This window comes from Thermobia domestica, chromosome 10, assembly GCF_964235325.1.
Source record: "Thermobia domestica chromosome 10, izTheDome1.hap1.1, whole genome shotgun sequence".
Lineage (NCBI taxonomy): Eukaryota > Metazoa > Arthropoda > Insecta > Zygentoma > Lepismatidae > Thermobia > Thermobia domestica.
The window spans coordinates 13,605,167-13,626,851 of record NC_137463.1 but is presented as its reverse complement, the minus strand read 5'-3'; the positions used below and the strand labels follow the sequence as shown (position 1 = coordinate 13,626,851).

Genomic DNA, 21,685 nt, shown 5'->3' with positions numbered 1-21,685 from the left:
TGTTTCTACTATAATGGTTGACTAAGCTGAAACTGGTGTACAAATTAATGCAAGGAAAAATATATTTTATAAAATTCCCCTGATTTCTAGTCTTTTTCCCTGACCTGCACTGTTTTCCCTGACTTCTCTGAACAGTAGGAACCCTGATATAGTTGTTTTAACCGCCAAATTGTGTCATAAGCCTTTTCCACATTGAAAAAAATATAGCAACAAGACGCTGGCGGTGGAAGCACGCTTCCTGACTTCTGCTTTCAAATACAGCAAGACTGTTAGTTGTGGATCGGAATGATCGAAAGCCACACAGAAATTTGCTGATGAGAGAATTTGAACTTCAAATACGACACTACTCACTCAAAAACTTATAGACACAAGTCTGTAGCTCGTGGGAGTCACTGAGGCTTTCTCTGGTTTCAAGATGAGAAGAATCAGAGCTTTACAGTCAATTCTTTTTTGTTTCAGATGTAACTTCAAACCTTAACAGTTAAAATACAACAAGCTATAAGTTTTTAGAGCTTCACGTTTGTTTCAAATTAATTCATCTGCGCTTCATCATCAATGCATGCATTGCAAATCTTTTCCGCAATTGGCATGGCTTACATTTCTGGTCATTACTCTTACTTTTCTGACTATTTAAAGAAGAGCTACAGTATACTCTCCATTTCATTGTTCTGTAAATTATGGCAAAAATCCAAATAAGATGCTTGAGAATGGGTTGGTAACTCTTTCGTAGAGAATGAAGAACTAAACTGTTTCCTTATTCTGTTCAAATGTAGCTCTCTGCCATATGTTAGCACGATTGGATCGAGTAACATGAATAGTACTTCATAGATTCAAGTTGTCACATCCTCAACCATTCCCATCTTTCTTCCCTCAGTTTTATTCCATGATTTCCAAAGTATGTAATGCATAAGCAGGGAAAACATTATACACTACTATATGTCCCGTCTGTCGAAAGTATCAGAGCAAAAATGGTAAAAGATAACGATTTTTTAAATCGATTAACCCTTTTAACTTTTGGAGATAAATTCAGTCAAGCAGCTACAGTACCAACCCGATTTACTCTAGGATCATGGTTCGTATCTCATTCTCTTCAGAACAGAACAAACTTTCAAACCTACCATTCACATTTCCCTATCATGTATCTGAGGCAGGAAAATTGCAAGAATTGATTTTTTGTTAAAATATAGCCCTTGTTTTACCTTCCTGTCCCTCTGGAGCCCCAGTATTAACGCGGAGATTTGAAAAATATTAAGAGGTGCACTGAATGTGTGTGTGCAAAGTTTCAATCGTCTAGGTGCAAATGTGAACCAAAATAAAAAAACAGACCTAACGTTATGACGTCATCATCCCCTATGTCTCGACGCAGAAAGGTGTTAAACGATACGTAACGTGTTCTACAACGTCTCCACAGGCTTTCAAGAAAGAAAGAAAGAAAGAAGAAAAAAAGAAGTAATAAGCTTTATTGGTACTTTTTGAATCGACTAACGAAGACACTACCATATCACCTAAAAATAGGTGATAAAATATAAAAGGGTCAAGCGTTACAAGAACAGACCCCACGCCCACCTCTGTCTCTCCCAAAACCGAAAATGGTAGAAATCTATTTCCAGGTTCAATATTGGTTACCACAGTGCAAAAACGGTAAGACAGCGACAAATGGCTTTTTGATATGGATCCAGGGGATCCAAGAAAATACTTCATCCCAGGGATTATAATTCAACTAAAATCAGAAGTAGTAAAAAAACAGTAAAACTTTCCGTTCTAGTACTCACTCTCTTTATAGTTACAACTGCAAGAGAGGGATCTAATATCAGGCCCGGACTGGCCCAGGTGGCGATCGCCGCCCAGATAGGGGGCAAATGAAAATTCATTACACTAATTTCTGGTAGCAATATTAAGATTTACTATTGATAATTTCTTTCGTGATCTTTTATCATGTCGCAACCATAGTATATAATTCCATTACAACCATCCTGTAGGCCTATATATGCACACGAATTGCATTAATATACACAAGCTGGGTACTTGACATAGTTCCTGGATCACAAGTGCTTACTAGGGTGGGTCGTTTTGCCACTTTTTTTTTGGAACGAAATGTAATACCATGTAATGTTCATTATTTTTAGTTATGTTAAAGTAAACATATTTTTGGATTTATACATGCCAGATGCTATGAAAACTGACATTCAAGTCTCAAAATGACAGTTATATGCCCCTGTGGTGGGATAGGGGTGTCTCCTCTGGGGCCGGCAAAGGGGGCAAATTCAGTACAATTAAGCGTTTCTACAGCTATTTTCGTCCTTGCCTTTTCCTTCTACTGGTGGTTCATAGTGGTAGCAGAGCATTGTTATTTTTCACCATGACACTCCCACCCCTTTACCTCACAATACTGCAACACCCTTCTCCTGTCCCGATCTGCGTAACTCAGCGTCACTATCAGGAACGAGTCGGATACGCTTCAAATTGGGCCCCATTTCTCAAGCGCTATATTTGGTTACTGTTGCCTTCAGCTTATATGAATTAGCCGTTACAGATAATAGTTTGCTAAACACTATTTTCACAGAAAATTCTGAATTTCTTTTGTTTTAAAAAAAGTCAATATTATTTATTATATCACAAAAATGACTTCAGTGACAATGAAGCAGACCTTGAAGAGAAAGCAGAGGAAAGCTCTTCTGAGGAAGAGATCAAACCCAGAAACAGAACATCTAAACCGAAGCTAGATTTGACTGAAACTGCTATGATTGTTGAGAGATACAATGTAAGCGAAAGTGCTGCGGTAAATATAACATCAACTGTGCTTCAGGCAGCTTTAAAGGCTGGAATTATAACTTCTCAACAATCTAGGAACATAACTCTGCTTTAATTGTGGACAGGAGCAAAATAAGGCGTGCGAAAATTAAAATTGCTCGGAATTTAAAGGAAAGTTCTAGAAATGATGATCCCATTAAAAGCCTTTACTTTGAGGTCAAAGGGAAGACACTAAAACACACGCAGGCATCGTTAGAGAAGAGCAGTTATCACTTGTGGCTGAACCTAACTCTCAATACGTTGGTGACGTGACACCAGCCTCTGACGAGACCACGGCTATTTTCGAGTACATCATGAACCAAATCGAAGGTGGCTTTGATGAAGTTTTATGGTTCTTGATAGAACAAACACTAACACTGGTTGGAAGGGAGGTATTCGTCGAAAATTAAAGGAACTAACAGGCTATTTGTCTCTTGCATTTTAATGAACTGCCTTTCCGAGCTCTCTTCACGCATATTGGCGCTAATTCAAGCCTCTATTCTTACACAGGTCCCATAGGTTCAAAGCTATCTGACTGAAAAGCTTCCAGTGGTGTCATTCAAACCAATAAAATGTGCCTTACCCTATCATAGTCAGAAGAGCTTAGATAACTCAGTAAAGACCTAAGATACTTATCTCAAGTCTTCCATTGCTAATGGTCTTCGTCACGTCTTTAGGTCTAGATACTTACCAAATGAATACCAGGCTGTAATCCGTTCATCCATTCAGACGAATGTATTTCTCGCACTCCCAGAGAATGTTCTTTTCGCCATGACATAAGGTCTACTTGTTGTCCGACAAGATGATTTACATAAGATTCTTAGTGCTCGAAAACACGAAGCATAGAATCTTCGTAACACTATTAGATATAACATCATTCCCAGACTGAATTTTGAGGCGAAAGATTACACTAAAATGATCTTTTGGGAAAGCACTGATGTGTCAATAACTGTACCACCAGTTCTAAGGGCGGTATCAAACAAATAGCTCATGGACAAACTTTCACTTTCTGACAACACTGTGCCAGAATAGTCCTCCACTGTCTATCCATACCACACGGTGGCAGTAGAACGGATAGTGAAATTAGTCACTGAAGCAGCCTCCCGAGTATGTAGCAGTGATGCTAGGGACGGGATGATCAGGTCAACCTTACTTTCTAGGCAAGCTGTGTCTAAATTTCAATCAAAGTCCCAATTTGTGACAATTTTTCCTGACAGTGACGAATTGGATTAGTACATCCGTCCCTATGTATGGTTAGTTGATTGGATAGGGCTGGCGCAGGAGCCCTAGGTGCAGCCACCTCCACGTGGTAGACTCTGGGACGCTTGTACAGGCTATATGACCAGGTGCACAACTGCTTAAATGTACTGAATTTGCCCCCTTTTCTGGCCCCAGAGGAGGCATCCCTATCCCCCCCCTCCAAGGGCACATAACTGGCATTTTTATACTTGAATGTCAGTTTTCTAAGCAACTGACATGTATTTAGCCAAAAAATGTTTACTTTAACATAACTAAAATTCATGAAGAACTTAGGTATTTTTTTCTAATTTTCAGTGAAATTTTGAAACTTTGAGGCAATAGTTCTCACAGAAGATATTATCCGATTTGAAAAAAAAAATCTATACCTGTAATGTCCATGTGGGTGGGCCACTTTTGCCAGGTATTACATTTCGTTCCGAAAAAAAAGTGGTAAAACGCTGCACCCTAGTGCTTACTGATGTTAAGGCTGCAGACTACTCAATATTTTTGAAAAACTAATAATTTTTCTTTTGGCCGTTTTTCGTAAGTGCAAAGAGGTAATAAAATGTAACTTACCACAATAATAGATAATATTATTCTACACCCGAAAATACGAATCGGAAGAATTTTCAGTGTTCCCATCCATAGAAATTACAGTGACACCAGAATTTGAATTACTCAAAAATCTAGGTAAAGGCAGCGACTACAAAAATGAACTCAACGGTAATTGATGACTTATCATGCTGTCTATGTTCCTTGTTTACTATTCATTTTTCTAGTCGCTGCCTTTACCTAGATTTTTGAGTAATTCAAATGATCATCTTCAATAACAATAAACCAAATTCTCTCCAAGACTTCTGCATAGTACCAGTGCGGTATAATTTTTTTTTTGCAAGTTTTATTCTTAAAGAAACTACAGTTTGTACTCTACAGTTGTGTTGTACGGTATTTAACTTAAGGCAGTTTTGTTACGACATTCGTAATATTTAATAGTTTATTTCTGTAAGTAGCTTGCGTTTCCCTTGCTCGCTCCTCTGATTGTTTCGCACTGCTGAATTGAAACCGGAAGTCACATATCGTCGCTGCGCCTCGAAGAATCGCTGTGTGTTAAAACCATAACTTTTCAGGAGAAGCAAAAAACATTCCAAACTCTTAAAATTTTGCCAGGTACACGGTAACACTTGAAAAATATAATAGAATTGGTTTTGAGTATATTATGCACTAGACATTGTTACAGCTTGCTTCAACAACATTATATTACTATTTTTGTGTCTATTGCGCCTTTGTAAGCACATAGAGGAAAATGAAATTAGATTTTTGAGTTTTACGTCCCACGCTTATGCCGGTTAGGCTAAAGGAGACGGTGATGTTGAGAGATGAATGAAATGGTGGAATGAAGAAAGTGGGAGGAAACGGGAGAACCCCGAGAAAACCCACGCACATGGTGTTTGTCCACGACAAAGTTCACTTGGCGAGCACATAGAGGATTTGTATACATTAATCAGTGCATACGTGATGAGAACCTAAAGCCTTTACTTTCAATCTATTATTTTTTCATTGTTGTGGCGAAACAATTGAATATTCACTTGTCACATTATAAGGAACACTGCCTGACAGCTTTCAGGTTTATTTGCACGGCATAACTAAATTTCGACACAAATGTCACATAGTGGTTCTTCGAGGCGCAGCGACGATATGTACTACATGAGATTGACTTCACAACATGAAACGAAGCCTTTGTTAAAATCAGATCTTACTAGCACAAGATCTTTGTTATTCAATTTTCTCCTCTTAGTTCTTCTGTTCCAGTCTCAAAACTTCCTTCACGCAAAAGTTGAGTTTCCACTTTTTATATTTGAGCATTTAAATGGGCTCTAGAGATATACTTATTTTCAATGAACGTTATGGGATGTACTTGAATGTGACAAGCATCAATGACCATATCTAATTCTGATGCCCAAAAGCTTAACGTGCTTCGAAAAGCTAACTCTTCCTCAATATAATGAATAGTCCATTTCTGCTTTTCCCTTTCTCAGAACATTTTCTCTTTTCTCTGAGTTCTATAATAAAGCTAGGAAAAAAATAATAATAATGACCTCCCCCTTCAGGCCTAATCTAATTTACACGTTAATAATTTTTTACAATACCGAAAGAATTTGGTTTCTCTAGGTCACTTCTAGCGAAAATTTGATCTCTCATACACAGACTATTTTATAATAATATAGATGGATATCAATTGTCTCGTGTTCATAATAATTTTTAAACATACTCTTTCATTTACTGCATCTAATATTTAATGTATTACTATCGACTGTATCCTGGTGTGGATTCAAATGAAACACTATTTTGAACGCGTATTAATTATGGCACACACATCCGAGCAGACTGCTGTTTGGACTGTTTCATACACTACACCCTCTATTATGCGATTAGACGCAGTATCAACTGAGAAGACAGTCAGAGGAAACATGCAGCCGTCGAAAGCGGAAGTCAATCGGACTCGTGTTCGAGATATTGTGCTGAGGAATGTGGGACTCTCTGACACTGAAGTCGTGAAGCACTTTCAAAAAGACGGATTGAGTCCAGCAACTGTGTACAGAACATTAAAAAGGATCAAAGATGGAATTTCAATGAAGAAAAGAGAAAGGGGAGGAAAGAAAAAATGATTATGACGAAAAAAATCAACGAGAAGATTGTGTCACCGAGGGACGTTAGCGACGAATGTACCATTTCAAGTGCTGCACTTGCATTAGAATTGCGTCGTGATGTTATGCGAAAATGGCTATTGGAACTGGGGATCAAAAGGAAGACAAGAAAGGATGCTCCATATGCAGATGAGAAACGAAGTCATTCTGAACAAAATTGCCAGGGATGAGTTTCGTCCCTCTAATGATGATTGAGGCTTAAAAATGGATGACGAAACACTGATATGAATGGGTATGATTATAGTGGAAACCTGACGTACCATTCCGTTCCATTGAGAAATTCTGGGCTCAGTTAAAAGCAAAAATATTCCAGCCACTATATACACCATGTTTGGAAAAACGAGACCGAAAAAAATATGTCAATTCAGTGCAAACTACTTCGAACAGCTGATGGAGAATGTGGTTCAAAAGTCAGAGCGGCTGCTAATCAGGGTGTTCTTTCTATCATTCACTGATTTCATACGATTGTAGAATGTCTAATGTGTCATGAGTACAAAAACTGACTTTTCATGTCCCAATAAACAAAATACGGCAATTCAAAAATGTATGTCATTTGAATCCACAGCAGGTTACTGACTTATTGTTTCCTGCCACCTTCCTCAGGAGACTTGTAATACTCAATACTTACCATTTTGTCTTGCACTACTGCATGTGCAAGATAAAATCCTACTAAACAAGACGAGTTCCATACGAACTGCTCAGATTGACTGAGGAAGGTATTACGGAACACTGAAACAGTATAGTGAATAATGCACATAGTAAAGAAACAAGTTCACTTACAAATTATTTCACCTAAGTTGAAATTAATCAACAGAACCTGATTCCGAATTATGCTTTTCAATCTATAGTTAAACTTATTGTGTTAATTAAATGCTGAATTTTTAATTAAGTCTAATTAATACATATATGGGTGATTCCACGAAAAAGGGAAATTTTCTGTCACGGGCATATTTTCAAAGTACTACTAGAAAGAATCACTTCATTTTTATTTTGTTTGGTAGTAACCGTCACAAAGTAGGTATGCCATGTATAACAGTTTGCAAATATAACACGAAATATACGTAAAAAATTAATTATTACCCAATTTCTCAACACCGTGGGCTGTCACAGACTACAGTTGACTGATTTTAATCAATAAATTACAACTGAAGTCGCAAATCAAACATCATTTAATGGTAATTAAATGGAAGAGAACACTTCAATGTTTCGATTTTGTGGAAGGTAAACCTTTATAACGATTATTTTCGAAAGCTTGACTATGTTTCGTTTCTGTCACCTCTATTTCGTCTCAACTTCATGGCAATAAAAAAAATTATCATTGCTCTCAACAGAGAGCATGGTCGTCCACATTGGCAACACCCACAAGAAGACAAGGCAGACATGTTTGACTGAAGAACAGAAAAAGTTGTGTGCATGTGTTAAAAGCTATAGGAAAAATATTTTTGTGTGTGGAAAGCAGATGCGTATATTAATTGATACTCAACACCATGGTATTTATTACTGAATGTATTTGTATGGTATATACCTACTTTCCCTTGAGAAACCTACGTCTTAACGTAGAAAATTCGTACACAATTACTCACATGTACTGGTTAAAAAGTGGGCCGGTAAAGATAAATTATATTCGATTTTCTCAACTCCATGGTTCTCAACTCCATGTCCATCTGAAAACTACGGAATCCACGGTGTTGAGACAAGTTCACGGAGTTGATAATCCTATAGTGTTTATGCTCATGCTCTTCCAAATATTTGTTCTTTCAATATATTGATAGAAATAAAGCTCGTTTATGGTTTAGTGACTAGTATGCTTGCCTTTCGTGTGTGGTTCTGGATTTGTTTCCCGGTGGAAGCTCAAAAATTAATGGTGTTTACTTCGCACAGTGAGGCAATTGAAAAACTCATTTGAGTAGAGATGTACTGAAACCTGATCGCACAGACCATCGCAACGGTCGTAGGAGCCGACACGCTGACCACGTGTCATTCACACTCAAAGGCCGGCTGGTGGGTCCTAGCCCATTTAAGGAGTGTTTCGCGGAAGTTCAGATTTGGGGCTGTCAGGTAACCGGAGGTAAAACTTCAGTCAAGTCAAGATGGATGGTATCTGTTTTTAACCTATTGACGTCTCAATCTTAAGATCAACTAATTGTTTTCTTTTCAGGGATTGTCGAAGAGTCTGAGGGCAATATACGAACAGTCAATTTTATGACGCGAATCGGGAGGAATTTCTCCTGGCCTACTAAACCTGACGTTTAAAAAGCGTTGGCAGTTGTCATTCTGTGTAGACTAGAACAGCCCTTCCCTGTTTCCTCAAGACATTTCCTTCATTGGAGTGGAAAATGAGGGCTACTTAACAGAACATCGAATTATCCAAAGAAAACAGAAATGATGAGTGACTTACATTGTCATTTAGTGTGCATTATACAGGGGGTTTCAAAACAATACCGACAACGTTTGGGAGAGGTGATTCCTAACACCAAGATAAGATAAAAAGTATAGACCAATCTGGGTGCACAAATGCTTCCTTTCGCAGTTATAGGCTGCCGAAAACATGAAAAAAAAAAAAGAACTTTAAAGGTCAATAGCATAAAACTATGGGACCTACCGTAGTCGGGTCAGACTTCACTTAGGAATTAGTATGTGCGCTATCCAAATATCCATGTTTCAGAATCTTGCGGTACTTCCACAACAACTTTTATAGAAGTAGTTGGTGAGTACTTCAGATTATACGCCCGTAGCCAAACTCCCTCTATAAAAATTGGTTCGTGAGTACCTCAGGATTCTGAAACATATTTTTGGATAGTGCACATATTAGTTCCTAAGTGAAGTCGTGACCTGACTACGGCAGGTCTCATAGTTTTGGAGCTATGGACTTTTAAAGTTCATTTTTTTTTCATGTTTTCGGCAGCCTATAACTCCGAAAGGAAGCATTTGTGCACCCAGTTGTCTATACTTTTATTTAGTCTTATATTGGTGTCAGGAATCAGCTCCCAAACGATGTGTGTACTGTTTTGAAACACCTTGTAAATATACCAAATATACAAATACACTTACCAAATGTTGAAAAAGTATTGCACTTTCGACGTGTTGACTTGATCACACAGAGAAGACAAACGGTTTACATAAGCTCAGAAAACAAATGAAGTAAACAATAGACAGGTTTAGTGACTACTTCGTCTGTTTCGTAAGATAATGTGAAAAGTTTGTCCTCTCCATATGATAGTCAACATATTGAAAGCGCAATAATTTTTCAATATTCGATAAGTGTATGTGTATTTCTTTTTTTCTCATTTACGTCACATATTCATACATATATATATGTACTCAATTTTGGAACCTTCATTAGATATATTTTCATGTCTGGAGTATTTTTGTATAACAAATTACGTGTCATCTAGTTTGTTAGAATTTTATTCAACATAAGGAGAATAATTCTAACTTACAAAAACTATTGGAAAATTATTTCAATTTTTATGTAAATTATAAGCTTAATCACTTATAAACCAAAACTTATCACTCAGATGTATCACGTTTCTCAACTCCACAGCAATTTTCAACTCCGTGTTAACTAATCTCAACTCCGTGACCTATGGTCTCAACTCCGTGGGTGCTCAAAAGTTTATTATTTTTTATTTACTACACCAATAACGATTCAGCTCTGCTGAACACCTAATTAACATGTACTTAGTAGTAGTAAGTGCATGTGATATTTTTATCGAAATAGGCGACCATCAATGGAACAAAAATTTTCCAAGTGAAAATTTCCCTTTTTCGTGGAATCACCCATATAATAATGAGCCACACGAATGAAACAGAAGCAAATGCTAAAAAGCATGAGTATGAAGTAAAAGCACATGATTCGAAGCAAAAGATCGCAGTATGATATTTGCTTCAATCTCTGTATCATGTAACGAACTAACAGTAAAATCCTTACTTGTCAAGTCTCCTACACTGGAAGTGTATTGATGAAAGCAATAAGAGCACCCCAGTGTTATTGGTTTCTTGCCTCCATAGCTGCATACAATGTCTCTCGGCGTTTTCATAATCGCCTGCTTGATATTCCCTATGGGCCAACTCAAGTAAACCTGAAAGCAAAAACAATATGAGTTAGTTTTAAACAATAAACACTGAAAACAACACGAGACTTAGTTCGCAAGAGAAATAAACAATAGGTGGGTCAAGTGTGATGTATTTCCAGAGTATAGGTGGGTCAAGTGTGATGTATTTCCCGAGTATACTCCTAAAGTCATTTATCCCTAATGAATCCCAAAGACATCAGCTGCATATGGAACTTAAAATGATTACGTTTGCGCTGACTTATAAATATTGCATAATGAAAGATAGCAAGACTACCCATGGACATATGTCTGAGGAAGAATATGATAGATATCCGAAACCATTACATATTACAGTTTAAAATATAGTGGGTTTGAAGCTTTGGTCAGTGTTTCTTTTGTTAAAATAATGAAAGAGCATTGTAATTTCCGAAGGAACGGTTTCTTGCTCCTGCCGTCTGCAACATCGACCACGACCTTGCGATCAGACGACACGTTCAACCATAACTTCTTAGTATTTCCATCTGCGCAACGTTAAATTTTGGTTTTAGCTCCCCAGTTGGGCGATCTGGCCCTCCGCACAAGAACACCGTATCTGACTCATTGGAGTCCTCAGAGGTTTGAGTGCCTCGTCATAACGCATCCCGGTTCGGTGACGCATGACTTATAGCTACGAGAATGACTAAATCGAAACGCAATGTAACCTAAGCAACCACTGCACAATTATTCTTTTCTAGATGTTCTCAAAGTTAATCAGATAAGTATTTATTATTAGTTCTCTTTTGCAAGTGCATTCCAAGATGAAGCAACGTGGAAAGCTAAGTATATTTACTGTTACCTTTCGTATAGATATAGCCTAAGTGTTAGGTCAGCTTATCTTAGATATGATATCCGACAGGTAATAGTTCTATTAATTTCCGGAATTTTATATAAAGTATCTAACTGCTTTTATGATTTGCTGCAGTAAAGATTGTTTAACATTTTTTGCTTCTACTTTCTCTGCCGTAAGATATTCTTAAAGTATGCTGTAAAACAGTCGTCTATGTCGAATATACCATTTATTATATATATATATATAAAATTCTGTCTGTCTGTTTGTGGATTCCTATATGATGACAGAATCCAAAAACAATAATTTTAATTTTGCATTGTTTTCCCACCTCCGATGGCAGTTAGCTTTAGCAACACGCTTATTCTTGCGTCTGTAGGGAGTTATAACTTACGTCACTCAAACTGGTTACTTCTAGGTTGCTTGCTGAAACAAAAGCAATTTTATTTATTTATTTATTGAACAAATTCCCAGATACAGCATAACTTTGCCATTTTACACAGGCAAATGTTAACAAAAGAAAGAAAAACAACAAGACAACAATAACAACAACACAGAACAGTGTCAAAAAAAGAGTGTAAAAGTAATATTATTCCGTCAAAACTCGTTTAATTGCTCTTTCAAACACCGGGTAGCTTGACAAAATGTCCACATCAGTTGTTACTTCATTATAAGTTAGGTATTCTGTATATATATATATATATATATATGTATAAAAGACCACTGTATAATTGCCAACCTAGGACGGGCAAGATGGAATAGGTGGATATTCCGGGTGATGCGCGAAGGGCCACGTAAGGATAGTTCCTGAAGTAATATTTCCGATCTTAAGTTTCCAGTCTTAAATTCACCTAAACAGCTGACATCAAAATTGACAAATTTGCAATGTTCGAATCATCCCACGAAGGAATGTAAGCTCAGGTTTAAATCTTTGGGAGTCTGTAGTAAACCATATGTACAACATGAAGAAAGAAAAAAAAAGGTACGATTCCCGGCAAGAGCTCATGTGGTTCGGATTCCACGTTAATCAATAGGTCCCGTCTCATACAGCCTCGCTGCTGAATGTGTTCATGTGTTGAACAATGTGCTCAACTGCATCAGTATCTTCCTTTGATAATGAGTGATGCCTTCCTGTTGAACCGATAGCAAATGTGGCACACACAATCTTTTAAAAAAATAACAATTTGAAACTAATATTGGTGGTTGCGGTTTTGCAGGTCAAAATCTATATCCAGCAGCCGGTCTATGTGGTAGGATAAAGTTTACAACAACTTCATTTAATTCTCAAGTGATATTTAGAACCTTTGTAACCTACAGGTCACGAAGATCCTTCTTTGTAGGTTGTGAATCTGAATATTCTTCTGCTGTTTCTAAGAACTTGGTTGGATAAATGAAATGTCTTCTTTCTTGCTTTTTAAAGTTCGTGCAATATAAATTCGCGCGCACATCACTGTATGTCCAGATATGTCATTTCTGAATTACTTTTACAGGGGTAGTTCTGTTGGATAATGCTTCCATTTTCTGCTGATGGATTTCTTCAAGTTCCTCTTTGTGCAACAGGATAAGGGTTGTTGATGTGTATAACTTTACTACTCTTGTAAAATTCTCGGCATTCTGAATTGTAGCTGTACCTGGGATGGAAAGATCGTTTTGTAGTGTAGTGCTTCAGCAGCCCCCTAAACCACCGCAAGGGCCCCCTTCCATGACAAGCAGCTCTATAAACCCACTCCACTGGCACACATGACTTCGTCAATTCAAACAGTTAACAACGATTTTTGAAGTGGTTAGGGGCACCATCAGAACTCTCTGCCTGAGGTAGCAGCTGTTTAAGAATTTTGCGTACTGCCAATGTTACGTGTGCTGAATCGTGTTAATAACTGCAACACTTGTGGTCTTGGTCTGAAAACATGTGACTCCTATAAAAATTGAAATTTGGTCATTTCTTAAATGATGCCCTTGAGCTTCTGTGGTAGAATCAGATCAGTTCTCAGCAATATCACAGTAAAGTACTAAACATAGCTGCTCACCCTCCACACGTCCCTTCACTTTTGCAATGTGCTGTTATTGGAATTTCTTCAGAGGTTGGTGTGTTACTGCTTTTAGTGTCCATTTCCAAAGACCGTCAAAAATGTTACCAATAGCAAGTTTTCCTAATGAATTTATTTTCCTCCCATGTTGCATATGTAACCTCAGAAGAGTCAGCTACAACGTTTTCTAGACAAAGTGTCTGTTAGATGAGTCCTCCTTTTCAAAGCAGCCACCACATTCCTGAAACAAACAGGACTCTCGTTGTGTAAAGTGACTATTACCGGCTTCACACGTCCAACCAAGGTACCTAATGTCAACCTTCAAGTATGTTCTTCAAAGTTACCCAGCAAAGTCCAAAACTGGAACAATACAAACATAAACAGACACCTCTAGGTGGGTCATAGTGCCTGAAATTTTCTTAAATATTGCGGGTCATGTATCTTTTCATTACTTTTTTGTCCTCCATTATAGTGAAAGTGTCTTTTTTTCGGCACTGGTGAGAACAGTTTTGTTCATCTTCCAGATATAACGATTGTCTAATTTGAGCATATAGTCGCTGCGTCACGAAGAACCGCTATGTGTTAAAACCACAACTTTTCAGGAGAAGCAAAAAACATTCTGAACTCTTAAAATTTTGCCAAATATATAGGGAAATACTTGAAAAATATAATAAAATTGGTTATGCCTATATCGTGCACTGGACATTGTTGTAGCTTGCTTCCATAATATTCTATTACTATCTTTGTATTCATGTAGCACCTTTTGTGCCTTTCTAAGCACATAGAGGATTTGTATACATTAATCAATACGTACGTGATGAGAACCAGAAGCCTTTAAGTAGCAATACCAGAAAAATATAGGAGGCTTCGTTAAAATATAGGAAAAATAGAAGGACTGGAAAGCCTATACAATGTGTGTCCATGGTTCTGCCGAAGATTGGTGAATGTGACGCCATAACAGATTATTTTAAGATTTTGAGAAAGTATCTACCAGGAAGGCTTTTACACCCAAATGATGTCTAGTCCGGCTGTCAGCCTACATCAGCCATTAGGTTCGGTAATGTATGCTATCTCTCTGTCGTAACTAGAGGAAAGCAGGGTTGCCCGGTTGGGACCTTGTTACCCTTATCAGGGAAAGTCCTTATCCCTCAAAGGGTATTGATTGCGCAAGCAGTCCAATGTACTTCAGTCAATGCGGGAAGTCCGCCTCCTAAATTTTAACTTACACGTTCCGCTGGACCCAAGAGGGAATGCCCAGTATTGCAATATGTGTTACCTCAGTACAATCTTGAAAAACTTTAAGATCGGGAATTAGCAAACTGCCTCTGAAATTTCAGAGTATTCTGGATACGGATTGGCCTCTGGCGAGCAGTGGTCACATCAAAGGATTCAGGATAAACACTGCAGACATTGGCAGACTTCTACTCGCTCGGGGAGTCCCCACCATAAGTAGATATAAAATAATAATGTGAATATTATTATATATTGGAAGCATTATTATTTAGGTGAGTAGTTATTTAATTATTAAGATGCGTTTCATACGCTAAATGAATAATGAGGTGGGTACCGAAAGTGGGTGTATCGCCGCTATCTTGAATTGAATATGCCGGATGTTCAGCTCGACAAGCAGTCTTCCTGACCAAATTTCAAGCTGTTCCCATTTCAGGTTCGAAAATCAAAGATAAGAAAAACTTCTCCATACAAACACACATACCGTACAAGTAATTATACCCTACGCTCGAATCAAAGAGTAGAGTTCAATTATAACCCAACCTAACCAAAAACAACCTATCCGTGCTTCTCCACTATCTCTGTTCACGCACATGCCCACCATCGCTGACGTGCTTGCTTCTTACAGACGCACTAACCGTAATTAAACGTTGACTCTCTGCTACGCTCTACCCTGACTCGGTTAGATACAATTTTTGTCTTTGATGACTATCCAGCACATGTCCTTTGTAATTTTTGCACATTCATTTCAAAGACACACCCCTGAATGCGTATTTATACCCATAAACCCTTCTAAGGTAGCTAGCAAGACAAAACTTACCTGCTCGGGGGTCTGTGAACACCCCGCGTGAGTACTTAAGGGTTAAACTGAGTGAGTGTATATGAAAAGAGAATAGTATAGGATATTAAACTACCCTGTCGGAAGAATTTTTCACTAGGACAGCACAATTTCTTAAATAACTATCCTTCGATCAGAGCTACTTATTTATTGAAACTAAAATAAAAAGGTACAGTTTCAACAACAAAAAGTTGCCTTCATTAGACACTCACTCTTGTCTGATAAAGACAACGTTAAGTTCTTGAACAAGTGTACTAAGCTATAAGGAGAGTTATTTATTCACTAAGTACAACAATCGTAATGGTTGGAGTTGCAGAATTTCATATTTACAAGTGTGAGGCAAAGTCCTAGAACACAGGCCCCTCTTCCCATTTAGCTGTAATAAATACAGAAAACAACGTACACTACGGAGCTCTAACCCGCCTTCACTCGCTAACGCTCGCTCGGCAATACTATGTGAATTAAATATTAAAGTTCGGTACAGAAATAACCAACCTAGCTACTAATCTATATGGGGGGGGGACCTGTGTTCTAGAACCTTACCCAACTGTGAAACAATAACAAGGGCTGTACTCGAGTTAAAGAATGAATAAATATCAAAGACGACTGTGTACGGCACAGTCGTTTTTATAGTATACCATCAGATACATATTTATACCTACCGTATAAGGGGAAGTTCTCGCACTGTGAATCTACAGTCATGAACGTAACTCTTCCCTTCAGAATTTCTCAGGTACTAGAAGTAAATTTCGAGATGAAAATATATTGGATGTAATCAGGTTAGGGCAGAATAATCATTCCCAGGGCACATCAGCTTGCACGCATATTATCAACCTGTACGTAATTATTTGGGCATAGGCCTATGCCAGGGCAATTACAATCCTGAGGAGTCATTGGAAGCACGAAATGTGAAAGAAAAACGCCCTTATGATTTGACGGATTGTTGTAAATCTACTCTATTAGCTCCAAGAGTCAAAACAAACAAATTATGGTCCACTGTAATAAATAACCATATATCCTACCTAACCTTAATTCCTGGCATATAGCTATGTATACTTTTAAGTAATTTATCATTATAAACGAAATTAACAATTATAAAGCAAGCTACTTCCGTGTATATCCTGCCAAATCATTTAAAGAATACACGTACCAATATTCAAAACAATGACATATTAACATACTATTTTAAACAAACTAAGACAAAGGTGGGGATAATTTTAGAGCTGGGGGAGCCAAAATCAATAAAATCACCATGTTTACACGAGAAATGAGTTGATGTCATGTAAGTGTAGTTACTAAATACTAACCTAACCTAGCCTACACCATCAAAAAAGTTCATATTTCAACTGAAGAATTCTGGTCCCAAAATCCAAATATCCTAACGTAACCTAACTTAAACTATCAAAAAATACAGAAAATATAACAAACACGAAATTTAAGCAAAACATTCTGCCTCCTAGTTCCAAAAATACGCCCACAGGTGTATCGGGGATATCTTCTGTATACCGTTTTAATACGAAAACAAATCAGCTAATTGAATAAATAAAAAAAAAAAATCAGTGACTACAATAACCTGAACCAAGTCAAGCACTGTTTACACGAACTATGACCGGTAAATTACATCCAGATGCCTAAAACTGAATCCTTACCGGTATAGTATCTTATAAGCATACATCGGCAAAATCTTACAACTGGCCATAAAACTAATTTCACGAGTAAGTTTCCACTTAAGAATGAATTATGATACATGTATTGTTAATTTACCCTTGCAAATCTACGGTCATGTTATCAATACCGTATCAATTCTATCTTCATAATTATTAATTTATATAAACTTACTATTTCCATTACTTATATTATCTACAAGTCACTCCTATACACAACGCAAATGCGTATAAAGAGGCTGCTACTCCATTTATACATTAAAATCAAACTTCTACTTCTTATCTATTAAGATGATCATGATCTAATCTAAGCACTCGCCTAATTACATTAGCAATCCCAGATAGGCCTATTTTAATGTTGAAAAAACGAGCATTATTTTTGTTACATTTGGTTGTTACTTAACTAGATACATCACGCACCACTCCTTAGAGGTATTATTTGTTAGGTTAAAAGCAAGTCATTTGAATAAATGTATAGAAATTACCAATATTCAGAACAGTAATCATGCTTCTCCATGAAAACCTATCACCTAATCTTCCTGTTGATACGATCCACGAATGTGACGAAAACGTGACTAGGCAGCGGATGACTACATTTCTGCCCCAGTTAAGCAAACATTTTGCATTGGTAGTGCATATATAAATGTGCTCTTTATTTATATTAGGTGACAAAATAACATATTCTACTCTAATGTGCATATTTCCAAATGCTATCATCTATTGAACGAAAATACTCAAGCAATCACATAGTTTTCATACGAATTTGTTAAGTACATCGCAACAATATTTATTACTCTTAATTGAAATATATTGCTCAATGTATTAAAATATTGACATGAAAAGTAATATATATTTATTTCTTATATTGTTCAACTTACCAACAGTGGATAGCTGTTGTATGTCATTCATTTTGAGAATGACATTGGCTCCAGTAATTTGTTGGTGCTGAGTTTGCTGCTGACCTTGTTGCCCCTGCATCGAGGCTTTCAATTTTTCTAAAAAACCCTCCAAATAATAACAATAATTTAGTTTCTTCACCACTAAAACACCTTAATGCTTGTTTTTGTTATTATTTCAGTATCTATTTTTATATATGTATTTTTCAGGGTTCACACCACCAGCACAATAGAATTACTATGGCATCTACACAGCGAAAGATAGCAATGCAGATGGCGTGGTGGTTGCGGTAAGGGAGATTCTTGAAGCTAATTGGTGGATGACGAGAAGCATAGAGAAATCTATGTGCACACGTCACGTATTCACCATGATGGATATTTCGTGTGATTCATTTTTTTACAATTTCTAAATTGATCCCTTTTTTAATTATTCAACATTTTGCTGGAAACGACAGGTGTGTTATAAAGTATTTTTATGGGACAATCGTATGTGTGTTTACGAATATAAACACTATTGTGACACTTATGGTACGTTTGGTGAGGTCCTATTTTTTTGGCCTCCATCTCGTCAGGTGCGAAATAATTCCTTTTTCTCATCTGGAAGAAAAGGGTGGAGACTTTTCTGCTGACGCGGGAAATGTAATAAATACATCAGAATATGCATGAGCAGCTACTAAAAGAAAATATTGTATGTGTTTTACCCCTTTCCAGGAAATAAATATATAATGCATACGTAATAGCGCATTGGCGTCATTTTTCAAATTTATGTTTATTTCGATGTTCGTTTTAAAAATATTCCGTATGATGATTCGTTGTTGGATATGGTTATGGGAAATATAGATTATTATATATATATATATATATATAATAATCTATATTTCCTATATATATAAGGAAATCTATATATATATAAGGATTAAGAGATAAACAGTACAAACTGTAAAAGTAAATGACGAATTTTTAAACGAAGTCTGGACAATTTCTGCTAAAGAACGTTAGAGTAAATATCTAAACTGTATGGAAGCCGAAAAAATCTAGGTAAAAGGTGGAAATTTAACATTTTAAAATTCGTTTAAGTTTTATTGATGGGGTAGGACATTAATAAAAGTATATTATCACGCTCATTTATTAAAAACCTCATTTTTAGAGTTCTTAAGAAATCGATCACAATTTTGTGGGTTGTCAGTGGCGGCTGGTAGACCAGGTAAACATGGACCTGCCCAAAAATTTTGAAAAATATATAAACGCTAAAAGATACAGTAAAGAGTAATATATTTTCCATTATTTATATTAATGGCAGATAATTATTTAACAAATAGCATCAACCATTACTGTAAAAGTAATTTCTTACTGCCATTAATCAATCAAATGTGTATATGTAGCCATAACCGAGGGAGCGGGCCTACTCAAAATTAAAATGCTAAAGGTGCCCCTGAGAGTTGCCATATTTCAAAAATGAAAATCCGGGACGCTACTAGAATACAAGAATCTTTGAAATGTTTAAAATGAAAAGAAGTGTTACTAATTTACTTTGTTCCATTAGATAGAGTTATTCAAGTAATCACATTTTTAGTCATTTTAGTACATCTTCTCCCTAGTTAAGCCAAACATAAGCAGATGATTTACTCTCCTCTTTGGCAGGGCTAAACATTTTTTAAAAAATCTCAGGATCTGTTATGTTTCGTGGCTTTCAGCACAGGCGTCTCTGGCGGGGGGACGAGGGGGACACGTCCCCCAATATTGTGAAGTACAAAATATTCAATATTTTATTCTAATTTAATTATTTAGTAATAATAGAATAACATATTAATATTAATTTTTTTTATTTGGAATATATAATATTTAGGCTGTGAAACGATTATAACAGAGTTCTTGATATACCTGAAGGTAGGCAGAACGGTAAAAATGGAATCGAAGATAATAAACAGGTTGGACTACGAAGTACCATTTAAATAAATTGATTTGATGTCCCCCCCAAATTTTACATGCCAGAGACGCCAGTGGCTTTCAGAGTCCTTTTTAGCTCATTCAAGGTATAATGTTTCCGTTCACACGATTTGCCTGTTCGTGTTTTTTTTTTTTTTTTTTTTTTTTTTTTTTTTTTTTTTTTTTAAGAACAGTTAATTCATTGGCAATATGCTTTGGCAGCATTTGTTATCTTCAAAGAATTTCTTTCGTTGAATTTTTACTTTATTTCTGGTAAGAGAATAATTATATACCTAACCCTGTAAAAACAAACAAACAATAATATTCCCTTCCATTCTTCTTCGCTGAAATCCGGGACATTTAAGCGTACCGAGCAGGGCCGGATCTAAGGGGGGGTGAATTCGGGGCATTTGCCCCGGGGCGCAGCTGGTTGAGAGTATGTAATGGGGCGCCATTTCGATGCAAAATGGGGAGAAATTAGGGCAGATATACGTCTTTGCCCCGGGTGCAAAATTTCTTAGATCCGGTCCTTGTACCGAGATATATTTTCGGGACGGCGCAGTGGGACGCAGATCTCGATTCCGGGACGAATGGCAACCCTAGTGATAAACAGTGTCAAGTGCAAAAACAAAATAGGCCTAACTGAATTGGACAATGTTAAGGAAAGCCAGAAATTATATATATATATATATATATATATATATATATATATATATATATATATATACAGGGTTTTCATAAAGTCTGGACGGATTTAATTCGCTTATAATTTACATAAAAATGCTCATATTGAAATCAAATAAAGTGCAAACGGTAGCGGAAGGATTAGATTTTTTACCTGTAATCTGCACCAGCTCAGTTCATTCACCGCAACATCTCCAACTGGGCGCCATTTACGTCCACACATTCGCGTAGGCGACGCTGGAATCCACTCACAGCGTTCCGCCGTGTTTGATCCGAAATGCCAGCCACAGACGCCCTGATTTTCTCCTTTAAGTTCTCCAAACCACTTGGCTTCTTTGCATAAACTTTCGTTTTCACATGACCCCAAAGCCAGAAGTCGCAGGGGGTAAGGTCGGGTGACGTTCGGGTGACATTCGGCCGCCTACGCGAATGTGTGGACGTAAATGGCGCCCAGTTGGAGGTGTGGCGGTGAATGAACTGAGCTGGTGCAGATTACAGGTAAAAATTTAATCCTTCCGCTACCGTTTGCACTTTATTTGATTTCATTATGAGCATTTTTATGAAAATTATAAGCAAATTAAATCCGTCCAGACTTTATGAAAACCCTGTATAGGGTGAATGTGCTACTAGGTCAGCCTCTCACCGATAGTCAGCCATTTACGCATTAGGAAACGCGTCAGACAACGTTATGTTTTGACCCTTATTGACATGAAGCTTTAGCTTTTAGACATTCATCCTGTACACAGCCGATCACATGTCACACTGAAATGTCACCTAGTGTCGCAGCAATAGGTGGGCAAAGAAG

At 37.1% G+C, this 21,685-nt stretch overlaps 1 protein-coding gene across 4 annotated transcripts in view; it reads right to left on the bottom strand.

The window, feature by feature from the left end:
• The window catches only part of sxc (O-linked N-acetylglucosamine (GlcNAc) transferase sxc), a 144,540-nt gene extending 125,995 nt beyond the window's left edge, over positions 1–18,545 (bottom strand). For 2 of the 4 annotated variants that reach the window (XM_081727722.1, XM_081727723.1), the window contains exons 1-2: positions 18,253–18,545; positions 10,666–10,816 (exon numbers count right to left, since the gene is read on the bottom strand). In XM_081727722.1, the coding sequence (XP_081583848.1) occupies positions 10,666–10,816; positions 18,253–18,352 (251 nt within the window). In that variant the 5' untranslated portion in view covers positions 18,353–18,545. Of the gene's footprint in view, positions 1–10,665; positions 10,817–17,859; positions 17,971–18,252 lie in introns of those variants that run through there. The other 2 variants (XM_081727719.1, XM_081727720.1) reach the window with 2 other exon arrangements.
• Positions 18,546–21,685: the final 3,140 nt, after the last annotated feature.